We start from the raw sequence: 13,103 nt of genomic DNA on the forward strand, positions 1-13,103 counted from the left end.
GGCGAGGTCGGAGCAACGCAGGGGAGCCCCGTGTGACACGACTGCACACAAAAGGGAGTTCCAGATTGGTTTGAACCGAAGACCTTCCCTGCAGTGGGTCCAGGGAGAGAAAGGTCTCCACTGCCGTACCTGCAACCCTTCCCCGACAATTTTCCGATTGCACCCGGGATTGCGCGCAGCCTTTGCCGTTTTGTGATGTAAATGACACATCCACAGCACGTCGAGCTGTCATGGCAAAAACAAACTACTCTTTGCGAGTCCGTGGGCCACGGCTGTGCCCAAGAATAGCACAGACGACAACGTAAACATATACTGTCATACAACAAGCGGAAAGATTGTTAACAATGTCTGATGCTAACGCACCGCTAATGTACGACGACATCCTACCAGGGTCTCTACCGTTTACATTTAAATAAAAAGTACCTCCCCCACACACACACTCGATTCTCCTCCTTGATCCCGAGTTGTCGTGGTCCCCGGCTCGTTAAAACCCAAGGCACCGGTATCCTCCCCCTCGTTATCCGGCTGCTTCATAGAACACGGGGGTACATTTATCTGCCTGCTTCATCTCCTCTCATACATACTACCCCCCCCCCCCCCCCCCCCCCCTTACGCAACACATCCCACATACACCCTGCGCCTTAGTGTACATCTTCGTTCACACACACGCACACTGATCCGCAAGGCCGCACCTCCTCGGCTTTTTCCTGTCAGCAGTTCGGAGAGTGGTGGTTCTCATCTGCTCGTACACAGTTTGGTCCCTGTGATGTAACATGCGTGCAGCTGTGTGATTTCCCTCCCCCCCCCTCAGATCCACAAAGACACGTGTTCTCCGACGTTGGACCCCAGGCACGATCACAGAGGGGACATTTGTCACATGCTCTCTTTGAACGTGTGTTTTTCATTTTACATGTCCGCTTTTCTTCGCTAGCCTGGAGGTTTTTTTCGCGTGAGGTTTGAGGTTTTTGTTTCATCACGGCGTGACACACGCAACCGTTCCATGTTCTCTGACAAACCTCTTTCATTTGTTATCGTTGGTTTTTGTTCCGTTTTCTGTCAGATGATAGATAATCTTAGCACTGCCTTTTCAATGATAGGCCGGTTGACCTATGCCTACAAGACAAAGTGAAATGGCATTCAGAGCACAACTTACTAACATCCAGGAAAGTGACAATGACATAGTGCAAAGTGCGGATATGGGCGCAGGACAAACAGGTAGGCTGAGGTGATTGGATCGCTCAGGATTGATTTGTAACACGCAAACGTGCCAAAGCAACATATCCACCTGTGTGTTAGTCTTGATATCATGGGATGGAATAATACGCCTCCCAGCAAGACTCCGGCTCATTCTTGCCAGGTGCAGATAAGCTGATTTCAAATGTGGATGCAGAATAACAAAATTATTGTTTTGGATTTTGGGCACACTTGGTTAAATTAAAGAAATAAACAAGGAGCTCTAACAAGGCGGAGCAGTAAAGAAATCGATTTTAATTGGATGGTGGGGCTTTTCTTGCTGTTTTCTTGCTAACCCTAACCCTAACCCTAACCTCTTAACCAGTACGTAAGAGTGAAGTGTTTTAAAGGGAGAGCTTTTGGTCTTTGCAATTAATGTACTCAGACACCATACTTACCTACCACTCCTTCAACGACTGACAATGTCTGGTCACTTTTTATTTGAACAGAACAAGAACTTATAATTATAAATCTACATATGTAAGCAAAAGCAATGTTTGATTAAAAGAGTAGTTAAACCAAACACTGTCTAAGTAGACTCTAGTAAAAGGTGAAACTATTGATTGAAGATTATAATTTAATATGCTTAGTGTGCTGCACGTTGTCTTTCGAATCAACTCTTATTAGCTGATGGATTTGCTGGAGGGGGGGGGGGGGGGGTGGGGGGGAGATTAATATTTTGTATTTTCATACGCACGCTTTCCAAAATGAAACGTGCTGCGTGTGCTGGCACAGCCCACAGTGTGTGCCATTATTTTGGGTTCCATGGACCAATATCATGGGACTTGAAACGATCAATCGACGTCATAGCAAAGCTGTCTCCTGATGAAAAACTAATTTGATCCTTTGTGGTGTCGTCGTTTCGGGCTAGGCATGACTCGGATAGTGGTAAATCTATATTTATCTTTTGTCGTGTTGATCGCTGATTGTTTATTTATGTCTGTTAATTGTTGACTTATATTTTCTACTAATAGAAAATGTATTTTTTTATTGCTTGTTTGCACCGTGGGACCAAGAGAGAGGACTGCAATTTCATCTGTGTTGTATGTCATGCACGTAACACACTTGACAATAAAGTGACTTTGACTTTGACTTGACTTTGAAATGTTCAACACGTGGTTTATTCCCAGAGAGACACAAGGTAAACGAGCTTGCGTAGGAATTCAGTTTATGTTGGAAGTGGACGGGGTGGTAAATAAGCCACGCTTACAGGATTTCATTTACCCGGGTAAACCTTTGGTCTGTCTTGGCTTGTAGTGATGGGAATTTCGGCTCTTTTTAGAGAGCCGGATCTCTTGATCTCTCCGGATCTCACCAACAAGAGCCGGCTCTTTCGGCTCCCAAACGGCTCTTCATATTACCTCTTACTGTACACCTTTAATAATGGTGCCATGCCGTAATTCCGACGCTCATTTTGACATGTGCGCGCGTGTTGACCTTTGTGTTCATCTTGTACTCGCACGCTCGCACTCGTCTCTCTCCTCTTTTCCTCCTGTCAGTCACAGGCAACGTGTATCGCGCATCGAAATCCCCCGCCCCTCGCTGCTTGTTCTCGTGATTGGTTGCTGGCTGCCATGCATGCGCCGTGACACGCATAGCACGCGTAGAACGAATGCATGTAGCACCCGTAGCGCGGGAGAACAAAAAAGACAACGGCTTGCGTTCGGGAGCCGACTCCCATCGTTCACTTAAAAGAGCCGACTCGTTCGCGAACGACCCTTCACTATTGGCTTGGGCGGAAAATGGCAAAGACGCCATGTTTGTAGTGTTTAACTTATCTACAAACTCATAAAACCGTATGGTGGTGTCCACTTAGGGTTGCCAACTCCCAGAGTTTCAAATAAGGGACACCTCTTGGCATATAGTGGACAGTCCACTATATGGAGAAGAAACTACCCATAACTGGTGTTAGCTTGAAACATGTCATCAAAATTAAGCATAGACTAAAATAATTGAAATCAGACTTGAAACAATCAATGGACGTCATAACAAGCTGTCTTCCCCTCCCCTCATACCTGGTGCTTCAAGGAAGAGGCATGGGTCGGTTCGTTTGGTGCTCTCCATTCCCGGGTTTGAACAGTCATTGTACACCGCCGCGCATCACCGGGTCGCACTGACACAAACAGAAAGAGAAAGTTTCCCTCAAAGCTACTCAAAACACCGCCGTCATAGTGTCAGACCATCACAGCTTATACCTCTAATGTCCGATACGGAATCGTATCAATCAGAGGACGGGGTCGCGACCGCAGATCACAGCTGCGTGCACGCCTTGCGTGGCTGAATAACTAACCGCCTGATGTGATATGACATGTTTTAGATAAGAACAAATGGGGTCTTACACCTTTTCCTTCGTCTTTGCCCTCATCACTAAACTGTTTAAAGTGTGACGGGTCTATTTTTTTTTCTCTTTTTTTCCTCCTCGATTGCTGCCATGCGCTTTCAATGGGAGTGTAGCGAAAAGGTTAATCAATTCAACATTTTAAGCCAGGGGTACATTGGGCACGGAGGAGACTACATATAAGTAGTCACACACAAATAGGGTCGGGTGCGCGACGTCTTGGCAGTGCATGCTGGATGTGTGATCATGTTGCTGCGCCGCACCAGAGTGGCGCTGCCCCCTTTAGGTCAAGGTCAGCTATTGCAGACAATCATTCTCATCAGAAAAAATAAATAAAGTGCAGGATGCTGGTGTTAGATTGTCCCTTTTATACCTGCTGCGAAAACAATGATAAACTACCAACTTGAAATGTTTAAACATGACCAGAACTAGACCGAGAACTTCAAACTGATCTGTTTATAAGGCGAGTGGCGTATCGCGGCAGGATTAGTTAATGTGAACACAACCGCATTGTAAGAACACATTCCACTCTCTGCCTGCCTAGCAGTCTAATCTTGGCGGGCAGCACCACATGCTAATTATTTTGCAGCCAGAGAAAGACTCCCGAAAATAGGGGGGAGAATGGGGAGAGTGGGAAATAAGAATGGCCGCAAGTAAATCAGTGTTTATGTTCGTAAATATTTTTGCATAAATTTGTTTGTATGCATGTTTCTGCAATTTAAACATATTTTACTTTGGTTGGATGCACAATGTAATTGTTTACAACTTGTACTTGGTAGTGATGTGCATGTTGCATTATGCATGTTTGTGTGTGTCTGTGTGTTTGGTGTGTGTGTGTCTGTGTGTGTGTGTGTGTGTGTGTGTGTGTGTGTGTGTGTGTGTGTGTGTGTGTGTGTGTGTGTGTGTGTGTGTGTGTGTGTGTGTGTGTGTTTGGTGTGTGTGTGTGGGGGGGGGGGGGGGGGATTTATTTACAAGTAATTAACATTCATTTCATCAACATTCATTCAAATAAGCATTATTATATGCCAGTAGCATAGGGGTTAGTATTAGGGTTACTCTATTAAATAACCTTAGTTAAAGTAGAAATCTCAAAGAGATTTCGACCATCGACCATTAGTTAACTGTTAACTGTTAGTTAATGCATTAACTGATGTTTATTCATCAAATAATGTAACCTTATTGTCAAATGTTATCTGCCCTGGTAGGACGGTAAGGAAAGAGGAAGGGACATGATGAAACATACATGAAAGAGAGAGTAGTACTTCTGTGTGTGTGTGTGTGTGTGTGTGTGTGTGTGTGTGTGTGTGTGTCTATCATGCAGAATCTAAACCGCAAATGTCCTGCAGCCTGGCAGATTGACAGAGGGCATCTGTGGCAGGGGACCTGAACCAGTGACCAGAAAGCTTCCTCAGGACAGAGCCGAACCAGATTCCACTCTCCGCCCCGCATGCAGCATACTCTCCATATGCCGGCGCGTAAATAAAAGCTGAGCTCGTGGCCCCTGCGTCCAACGGCAGGCAGACAATCCCCCCGTCGAACCAAATCCAATTTATTCAACTGAAAATATGATTATTACCGTTGTAGTCGCTGACGTACTGTGCATATCTTCGCTCGGATTAAAAACAATATTTCCGATTTATTATCATTGTAAAAACCCAGTGGGGTGTGCGTTTGTGTTATTGTTGTCGGCGAACGCTGCCAATAAAGATTACCCATGCGGGCTGTGAGGCAAAGTTTCTCTTGGAAACCCTATTTTTTATTTATTTTTTCCTCTGCATCCCAAGTGACTCGGGTCGTTTATCCTCGTGGTGTTCGGCCGCGGTTCAGGGACGGGAAGTCACGGGCCGGTGCAGACGTCGGTGTACACTTGCTAGCTATTGAGTCGTAGTGGTCTCTCTCTCTCTCTCTCACTTGCTTTTGCAACGCTCTCTCTCTCTCACTCTCTTTTGCTCGCTCGCTCGCTCGCTCTCTCTCTCTCTCTCTCTCTCTCTCTCTCTCTCTCTCTCTCTCTCTCTCTCTCTCTCTCTCTCTCTCTCTCTCTCTCTCTCTCTTTTGCTCGCTCGCACTCTCTCTCTCTCTTTCGCTCTCTCTCTTTCTCTCTCTCTCTCTCTCTATCTCTCTCTCTCTCTCACTCTCACTTGCTCGCTCTCTTTCTCTCTCACTCTCACTTGCTCGCTCTCTTTCTCTCTCTCTCTCTCTCTCCCTCTCGCTCTCTCTCTCTCTCTCTCTCTCGGTCAGTGTGCGGTCCACCATTTACAGTATAAATTGAAGCGTGGTGCTATGTCGACACTGTGGGCGGGCGAGGGGCCCATACGACTGAAGCAGCACACCCACAGTCCTTCACCTAGTCCGCAGAGTAGAAAGTGTGGGGGGGGGGGGGGGGGGGGAGGGGGGTATAGTGTGAGGTGGTGGGCGTTTGAGGCGGCTAGCAGCAGCCCCATTGGTTATTTATGGGGCTGCTTGACCCAGCACCTTGATTGACAGCCCCCACCCCCCCCCCCCCAGATGTGAGAGTGTCCATCTGTCCCCAACGCGCCTGGAGCTATGGAGGACAACATGGAATGGAGGAAAAAAATAGAAAGAAAAAACACTTTGGAACACAAAATAATCCCCTGAATAGGGGATTATTATAGACGAGTGTAGGGAGGCAACGATGCAAAGAAAATAAACGTTTGCGAACATACGTGACACACACACACACACGCGCACACACACACACATGTACACCTACACGTACACGTACATACACACATGTATGCACACACATACACACACACAGCCGTACATAAACCCCATAAAGAAAAAATACCTTAAAAATATCCTAGGTAAGTGCGGTATTTGAGAAGGGTGTCCTCTGTCTACGACAGACCCTCATCATGCCGTTTATCAGCTAACTTTGTTTAAAAAATGAAACACAAATCTAAACAAGAACAGCGGAGTGCCTTATGTTCCCATGACAACAAAAGATCTTTGATGATGCTGAGGTTGTCTTTGTCCCCGGAACCCTAATGTGATAACTGGAGTGTTTGCCGTTGCCCTGGAGACCAGTAGAGAGAGAGAGAGATCAGAGGGTTATTGTTTTAAATTTCATAGCCGTCCGTCAGCTGTGAGTGATTTAAATGTGCTGTGAGGCCATTTGTTGGAGTTGACTGGGCCCGCCTCTGTGTGGGCCAATTCCAATTGAGATCCCCTTTTGGCTAATTTCTGAACAATCACGGCGTCTCTTCCCTGATTGGTACGGAACCCATCTGTCCCGTCAATCACAGGTGAGTGGATTGCGACACTTCCCAACGGCAGAGGAACATAGGGGGGGGGGGGGGGGGGGAAGCAGAGAAGGAGGGCCTTTTTGGGTTGTTTGGGTTCAAAATCTGGTTGTTTAGTTTCAAAACCTGGCGCTCTGTGCTCCTTTCTGCTCCTTTCTGTTCCCTCTCTCTCTCTCTGCACAACTCTCCAAATCTACCGACAGATTACATCTTCAGTTTTAGTTAGTGCTCCAGTGTTTTTGGTTGGGGGTTGATTCCAATCCGTTTCATCCTGCCATGAATCAACACATATCATATTGGATCGGCTGGATGATACTTACCTTAAAAAATTCTCTATATGCAGGCTGAAGCTCCAGTCAAAGGAACGAAGACAAAAATACGCTGCTGTTTCGCAGCCCCGGGTAGCTGCAGGAGTGCAGCAACACAAAAATATTTCTTTCATTACTTTTCAATGGAAACGCTTCTCGTCTGTCCTCCCACGTTGCCTCCGACGGCAGACAGGGGGGGGGGGTGGGGGGGGGGTTCTTTTGAAACGGTGGCCGTTGTGATCGCGCCAGGCCGGGGCTCCGAGAACAAAGACATATGAAAGTGCATGTTGGAGTGGAGGCCCCATAAATATTGCACGCCGCAAAACATGTTGGCCAATTTACACATTTACTTTGTCTTTGACAGCTGCATCAACAGCCCGACCGTTCTGGGTGTTTTCCAATGCATATCAATAAAATATCAGGACATTTGTTTGTATTTTATTATTATTGTATTTCTACGATTGCTTTAGGAACGTGTGAGGCACTGCTTGGGGCAGAGTCGGACTGCATTGAAGCCAATGGTGTACATAGCATATTATTCCGGAGAATATCACTTCTCCGTTGTTGTTTTTTTCTCTTCCTTCTCCATACTTTAATTTAATTCTTTTTTTTTTTAAACAAAGTTAAATATACTCTTCAAAGCCACAAGGAACCACGCGTGGTACCATGGAGATGCACATTCAAGAGCTCTCTCTCTCTCTCTCAGGAATGTTTGGCACCGAATATTAAAAAATGTACGTGCCTGTCGCAGCCTTTTACAAAGCGCCTGGCAAATTATGAGCAGCAATTGTGCGCACATGAAACGCAGCCTTTTAATACGAGCCTTTTGATGAGCACTGGGATGGTATAGGTTGATGTGCAGCGGCGGTGATACTCCCCAACCTGTTTGACAGCCGACAGAAGTGTGTTTGAAGCACAGAGGCAGCGGCAGCAACTGGAACAGCTGGTATACGACTGACAGGGTTATTGATCAATAAAATACAGAGGCAGAGTGGCAAAATAACAAGTGTGACACATATCACTCGTGTTGTGATTTAAGCCAGAGCCGGGCGGGTTATGAAGAGAGAAGGAGGGCATGGGTGAGTGGGTGAGACCTCAGAGGAGGAACACGGGCCGTAACAGACTATGGATCCCCATCTAACAAGGCTTTTCCCTGGTGTGTGCACAGACTGAAGTTGCCTATTGTGCATATCGACCCCAACCCCTTCAGAGTGATCCATCTCTGTGGCTCTAACTAGAGGCCCTCTGTTTGTGCTCATCATTAGATAAATATGCACAGGGACGTTTGGGGGAAAGAAGCGTGCTAAGGTCGCTTAATTCATCCATGCTGAGATGTTTCGCAACATGGTGGAGTCAGATCGGCTGTTGTGCTTGTTCAGTTTGCTTTGTTCCCGCTGATTCCCACGATGACTTTGCACAAAACATCCATCTCTCCGTGTGTGTGTGTGTGTGTGTGTGTGTGTGTGTGTGTGTGTGTGTGTGTGTGTGTGTGTGTGTGTGTGTATCTTATGTGGGAGACAGACAGAAAAAAAAGGAGCGTGTTAGTTCTTTCTGTGTACAGTTTTGTACCACTGAGGCTAAACAATTTGACCTTGGAAATGTCAAAGTGATTATCCTTCATAGAATCTCTTGATCGTTTGTGGGTTTACCGTCTTAGTTTTACTTTCTTTATGTCTTCAGAGGTATGTGTGTGTGGAGTGCGAATATGTGCATTGTGCATATGTGCATGTGTGCAGGATGATGCATGTCCCTCATGCATGTGTGTGTGCATGCATAAGTGTATGTGTGTGTGTGTGTGTGTGTGTGTGTGTATGTGTGTGTGTGTGTGTGTGTGTGCATGCGTATGTGTGTGTGTGTGTGTGTGTGTGTGTGCGTGTGCATGCATGTGTGTGTGTGCATGTGAAGCCAGCAGTTTGAAGCCCTAGGCCTCAGTGGAGACTATATCGAGGATCTATTTTCTCCCACACTCTGCACACTGCACTCCGACCCAGACCAGAACCCCTGCTCTGATTTCCCTCGAGTGACTGCAGATACTTCTGATATTCTCAGGCAAAGTTTATCTCCCCAAGCAGAGAGAAAGCGGGCAGAAATCAAGACACGTTTGGCTAAGCCGAACGCCACGGGAGAGACGGCGCGCAGGGGACCACCGCTGGAAGGGGTCCGTCAATACCCGGCTCACACCTCAGCGCTTTTCACCGCAATTGACGGAAAGAACCGGTGTGTCCGGGCCTTTAGACGGACCGCAAAACGCCCTAGTTAGTGTCTACATAATCTACCGGATCGATGCGCCCACACGCAAACCAGACCTGGCACAGAACAAGAGACATGCCGGACAGGCCGGACGCATTAGCGAGTTCCATTGTGCTGACCACTTTCTTTTTTTTTGCGTGGCTATATAAAGACGATGTTGCAACCCGTTGGGTTTTTTTTTTCTTTTAAGGTTTGACCCCTTCCGAGTACTGTAGTCTCTGCTGGAACCCGGTACGGGAACTCTGGAACAAGTCAAGAGGGAGCTGTATGTCATTATTTACAATCTAGGGATTTGAGAGGCTCCTATCCTCCCTGCAGCTGTTAAGACACAGCTGTGCACATCTGGTGTTTTGGGGTGCCATATTATTGTTAACACCCCCACTGCCCCCCCCCCCTGAATGCATTGTCATTGGCAAGCTTACAACAATAACCTTCCACCAGTAAGTACCAGTATAAGCGTGTTTGTTTATAGTTGTCTCTGTGCAGATTGGGATTATATACACAGAGCAAAGCATGGATGACCTTAGCAGGGGAAGCAATAATGTTTAACAGAGTTGTCCGAACGACACCATCACTGTTTGATTCCAGGACAGGGGATTAAACAAAAAACGGATGGAAACATCGAGTCTGTATCAAAATAACATTTATTTGACTGAATACATAAACAACAAAACTAAATAAATACATCCGTTAAATATTAACCATGTAAATATACTTTTAAATATCAAACACACAATTTGCATACATATGTACAAAAGTGCTCCCAGGCCTCCTCATAGGTCCTCTGTTCTTCATGCTGTCCAGCAGTTCTTCATTGTTCTCCTCATCCATTTGGGTTCATAACCCCCCCCACCCCATAACCACCCCCCCACCCCTCCACCCCCCCACCCCCACCCCACCCCCCCGACCCGGCAAAAGGAAAGTGCAGTTCATCGACTGTGGTGGGCGACTGTCAGTGATCGTGGTGGCTGCTGGGAGTCCACTCCGGTGGCTGTTCCTGGTCAAGTGTGCATATCTTCACTCTGTCACCCGGGTCTGTCTCCTCTTGATCAGGCAGGTCACCTTCTTGCTGTCTTCTCTGTTGATTCTGCCCGAGCAGCGTGGGAGAGAGAGAGAAAGAGAATTTGGAGAGTAAGCCCAGAGGATGTTGCTAATAGGGAACATGTGTGTGTGTGTGTTTGTGCAGTAAGTCAGATGTTGAAATCGACTCAGGACAAGGTCCCCCAAGTTAAACATGACGCAGTGTGTACTGAATGAGATTGGCTGTATTATTAGCTATAAATAAAAACGTTTTTTTTCTCTGTGTGGTTTCCGAAACTTAAGAAAACAAACTACAACTGTGTATTTATATGCCAATAACACATTGTGAAAGAGCTGCCAGAGGTTTTGAGTCCTTGTGGATGTGCGTGTCATATCGTACTTGTTCCAGCAAATGATGAACGCCTTGGCCAGCCGGCCCTCTGTGTTAAGACAGAGCTTGTCTGTGCTGTTGTTTGACTTCTCGATGGTAATGCTGAGGATGGGGGGGGAAAAAAGAGGTTCAAAATCCCAGCAGAGTCAGATGTGATGCAGTCAGTGTACCCCAACACAAGATAAGGTAAAGGTAAGGTATTCCAGTTCTATAGATAGGCGGTTGAGTCGGACTCACATGACTTGAGTGGTGTCACAGCTGGGTCCGCTTTGGATAATCTGGAAATCTGTGATGTTTTCCAATGTCCGCTTGACGGTATTGTGACAGACACACCTGCCTGCGGGAATGAACTGGGCTGCGGGGTGAACGTAAAGAAACTGATTGTTAAAACAAACACACTTTGCCTATGCAGAATTCATGCTTGGTATTCCCTGAGCCAACCTCAACAAGTTAACTATGCAGCACCATGTAGCAACATGGAAAACCCAACGACACTGCAAAATGGTAGCTTGCCTTCTACAGTTTCAGCAGGGCAGCACAAAGAAGAAGCTGCCACACTCAAGCTTACCGTGGTTATGTCGAATGCAAACAGCGACCGCAGCAACCAGCAGAAGGATGAGGTGTTTCAGTGAGAAAGCCATCTTACAAACGCAGGCTAATGTACGGGTAAAGAGACTGAAGCAAATTCCTTGAAAGAGTTCAAGTCGCTGTGAGGAGAAAAGTGAAAGTCTCTGGGTGCTGCCTCCCCTTTTTATAGAGAGCAGTGTGTGGGTTTTCCCACATTCTGTGAATTTCCCAGCAGAGCTATTGTGAAATTTCCATCCTCCACCGTAGATATCCTGGCTGCACTCTGCTCTGAGAGGGGAGAGAGGAGGAGGAGGGGGGGAATATTTGGAAAACGAAAGCAGGATACAGACACATGAGTTCCTGGTTATCAGATGACTTGTCATGACATGTCTCACTAAATCACTACACTTTCGTTACGAGTATGTTACTGTAACAGATTTGTTGTCAGCTATACCGTTCCACAGAAAACAAAAAATATTTTCAAAACATCCGGCCGAGTTTGGTTGGATGACGTCAGAGTTACAAGGAACTTGTAACACAACTTAATCCATGTGTGTGTAATACAACTTAATCCATTGAGCTGTATATTTAATACACGGCTGGCGTGGGAACTCTCATGTAGATGGGCCTGATTAGGCTGTGCCCTGAGGTGCTTAGCGCAAACAGAAGAATAATCTTTATGATTAGCACTGAGTACTACACAAGAAAATACACAAAAAGTTCTCTGCATTTGACCCATCGCTTGCTGCGTCACTAGGGTGAGCAGGCAGCCTGTTTCTACTGCTGGGGCCTCGGTCGAGTGTCTGGAGTATTAACCCAACATGTATGTCTCTGTGGTATTTATGGTGCAGCGCTGTTTTACTGCGCACGCACGAGTATTAACCCAACGTGTACGTCTCTTTGGGCTTTATGGCGCAGCCTTTTTTACTGCGCACGCACGAGTATTAACCCAAACGTGTACGTCTCTTTGGGCTTTATGGCGCAGCCTTTTTTACTGCACACGCAGGAGTATTAACCCAACGTGTAGGTCTCTGTGGTCTTTATGGTGTGCGAGGAAACCTGAGCGCCCAGAGGAAAGCCACAGGGACACGGGGGAGAATACATGTATACAAACTCCACCCAGAGGGGTCCCCCCCCCTACCTGCCAGGGTGCAGACCCAGGGGCGTCCTGGCTGTGAGGCTGTGCGGCAAGGCCCCCCATGGGAAATATGTTTCTATGGATCTGACTGGGCGGGCCAAGCACCCACCCACTGTGCAATCAATATGTTTCACGATGGTTGACTTTGGAATGTGTCATAATTACACTTGAAGCACTGAAAATTAATGTTAAACGTTGAATATAATGACGCATTTAAAATGACACTTAAAAGAATAATAATGAAACAGTGGCCTTGTAGAGCACTTCTCATTAGCTATCTCAAAGAAGCTTTACAAAAGAAAACTAGGAGGCTAAAATAACATATATAAATGGTTACATTGGATATATGGGCTATGTTGAATATATATATAGGAGGTGGAACATAGTGTTGTTCCGTTTCTCTAACTGCCATTTGTTGAATGTGCCTTTTCACTGACACCCTCGGGGAGGTCAAGGGTCAAAGGCTCCAACTGAGAAGGCACCACTACGTCTCCTCCTTTATGACATCTGTCGTGGGCAATTTCTTTAAGAGATGTTGCGTCCTGGACAGATATGAGGCTCCACATTCAATTGTCCACGATCAAATAAAATAATG

The 13,103-nt window shown here is 46.5% G+C and overlaps 1 protein-coding gene across 1 annotated transcript; it reads right to left on the reverse strand.

Annotated features, from left to right (window-relative positions):
* Positions 1-10,268: 10,268 nt before the first annotated feature.
* LOC311340405 (uncharacterized protein) lies at positions 10,269-11,545 on the reverse strand. The gene is made up of 4 exons (XM_084465310.1): positions 11,372-11,545; positions 11,041-11,158; positions 10,813-10,905; positions 10,269-10,479 (listed from the first exon to the last, which is right to left on the reverse strand). The coding sequence occupies exons 1-4, from the start codon at positions 11,442-11,444 to the stop codon at positions 10,410-10,412; spliced, it is 354 nt and encodes a 117-aa protein (XP_084321436.1). The 5' UTR covers positions 11,445-11,545; the 3' UTR covers positions 10,269-10,409.
* Between the last annotated feature and the right edge of the window lie 1,558 nt (positions 11,546-13,103).

The sequence above is a fragment of the Micromesistius poutassou genome (genome assembly GCF_964030765.1).
Source record: "Micromesistius poutassou genome assembly, chromosome: 3".
Lineage (NCBI taxonomy): Eukaryota > Metazoa > Chordata > Actinopteri > Gadiformes > Gadidae > Micromesistius > Micromesistius poutassou.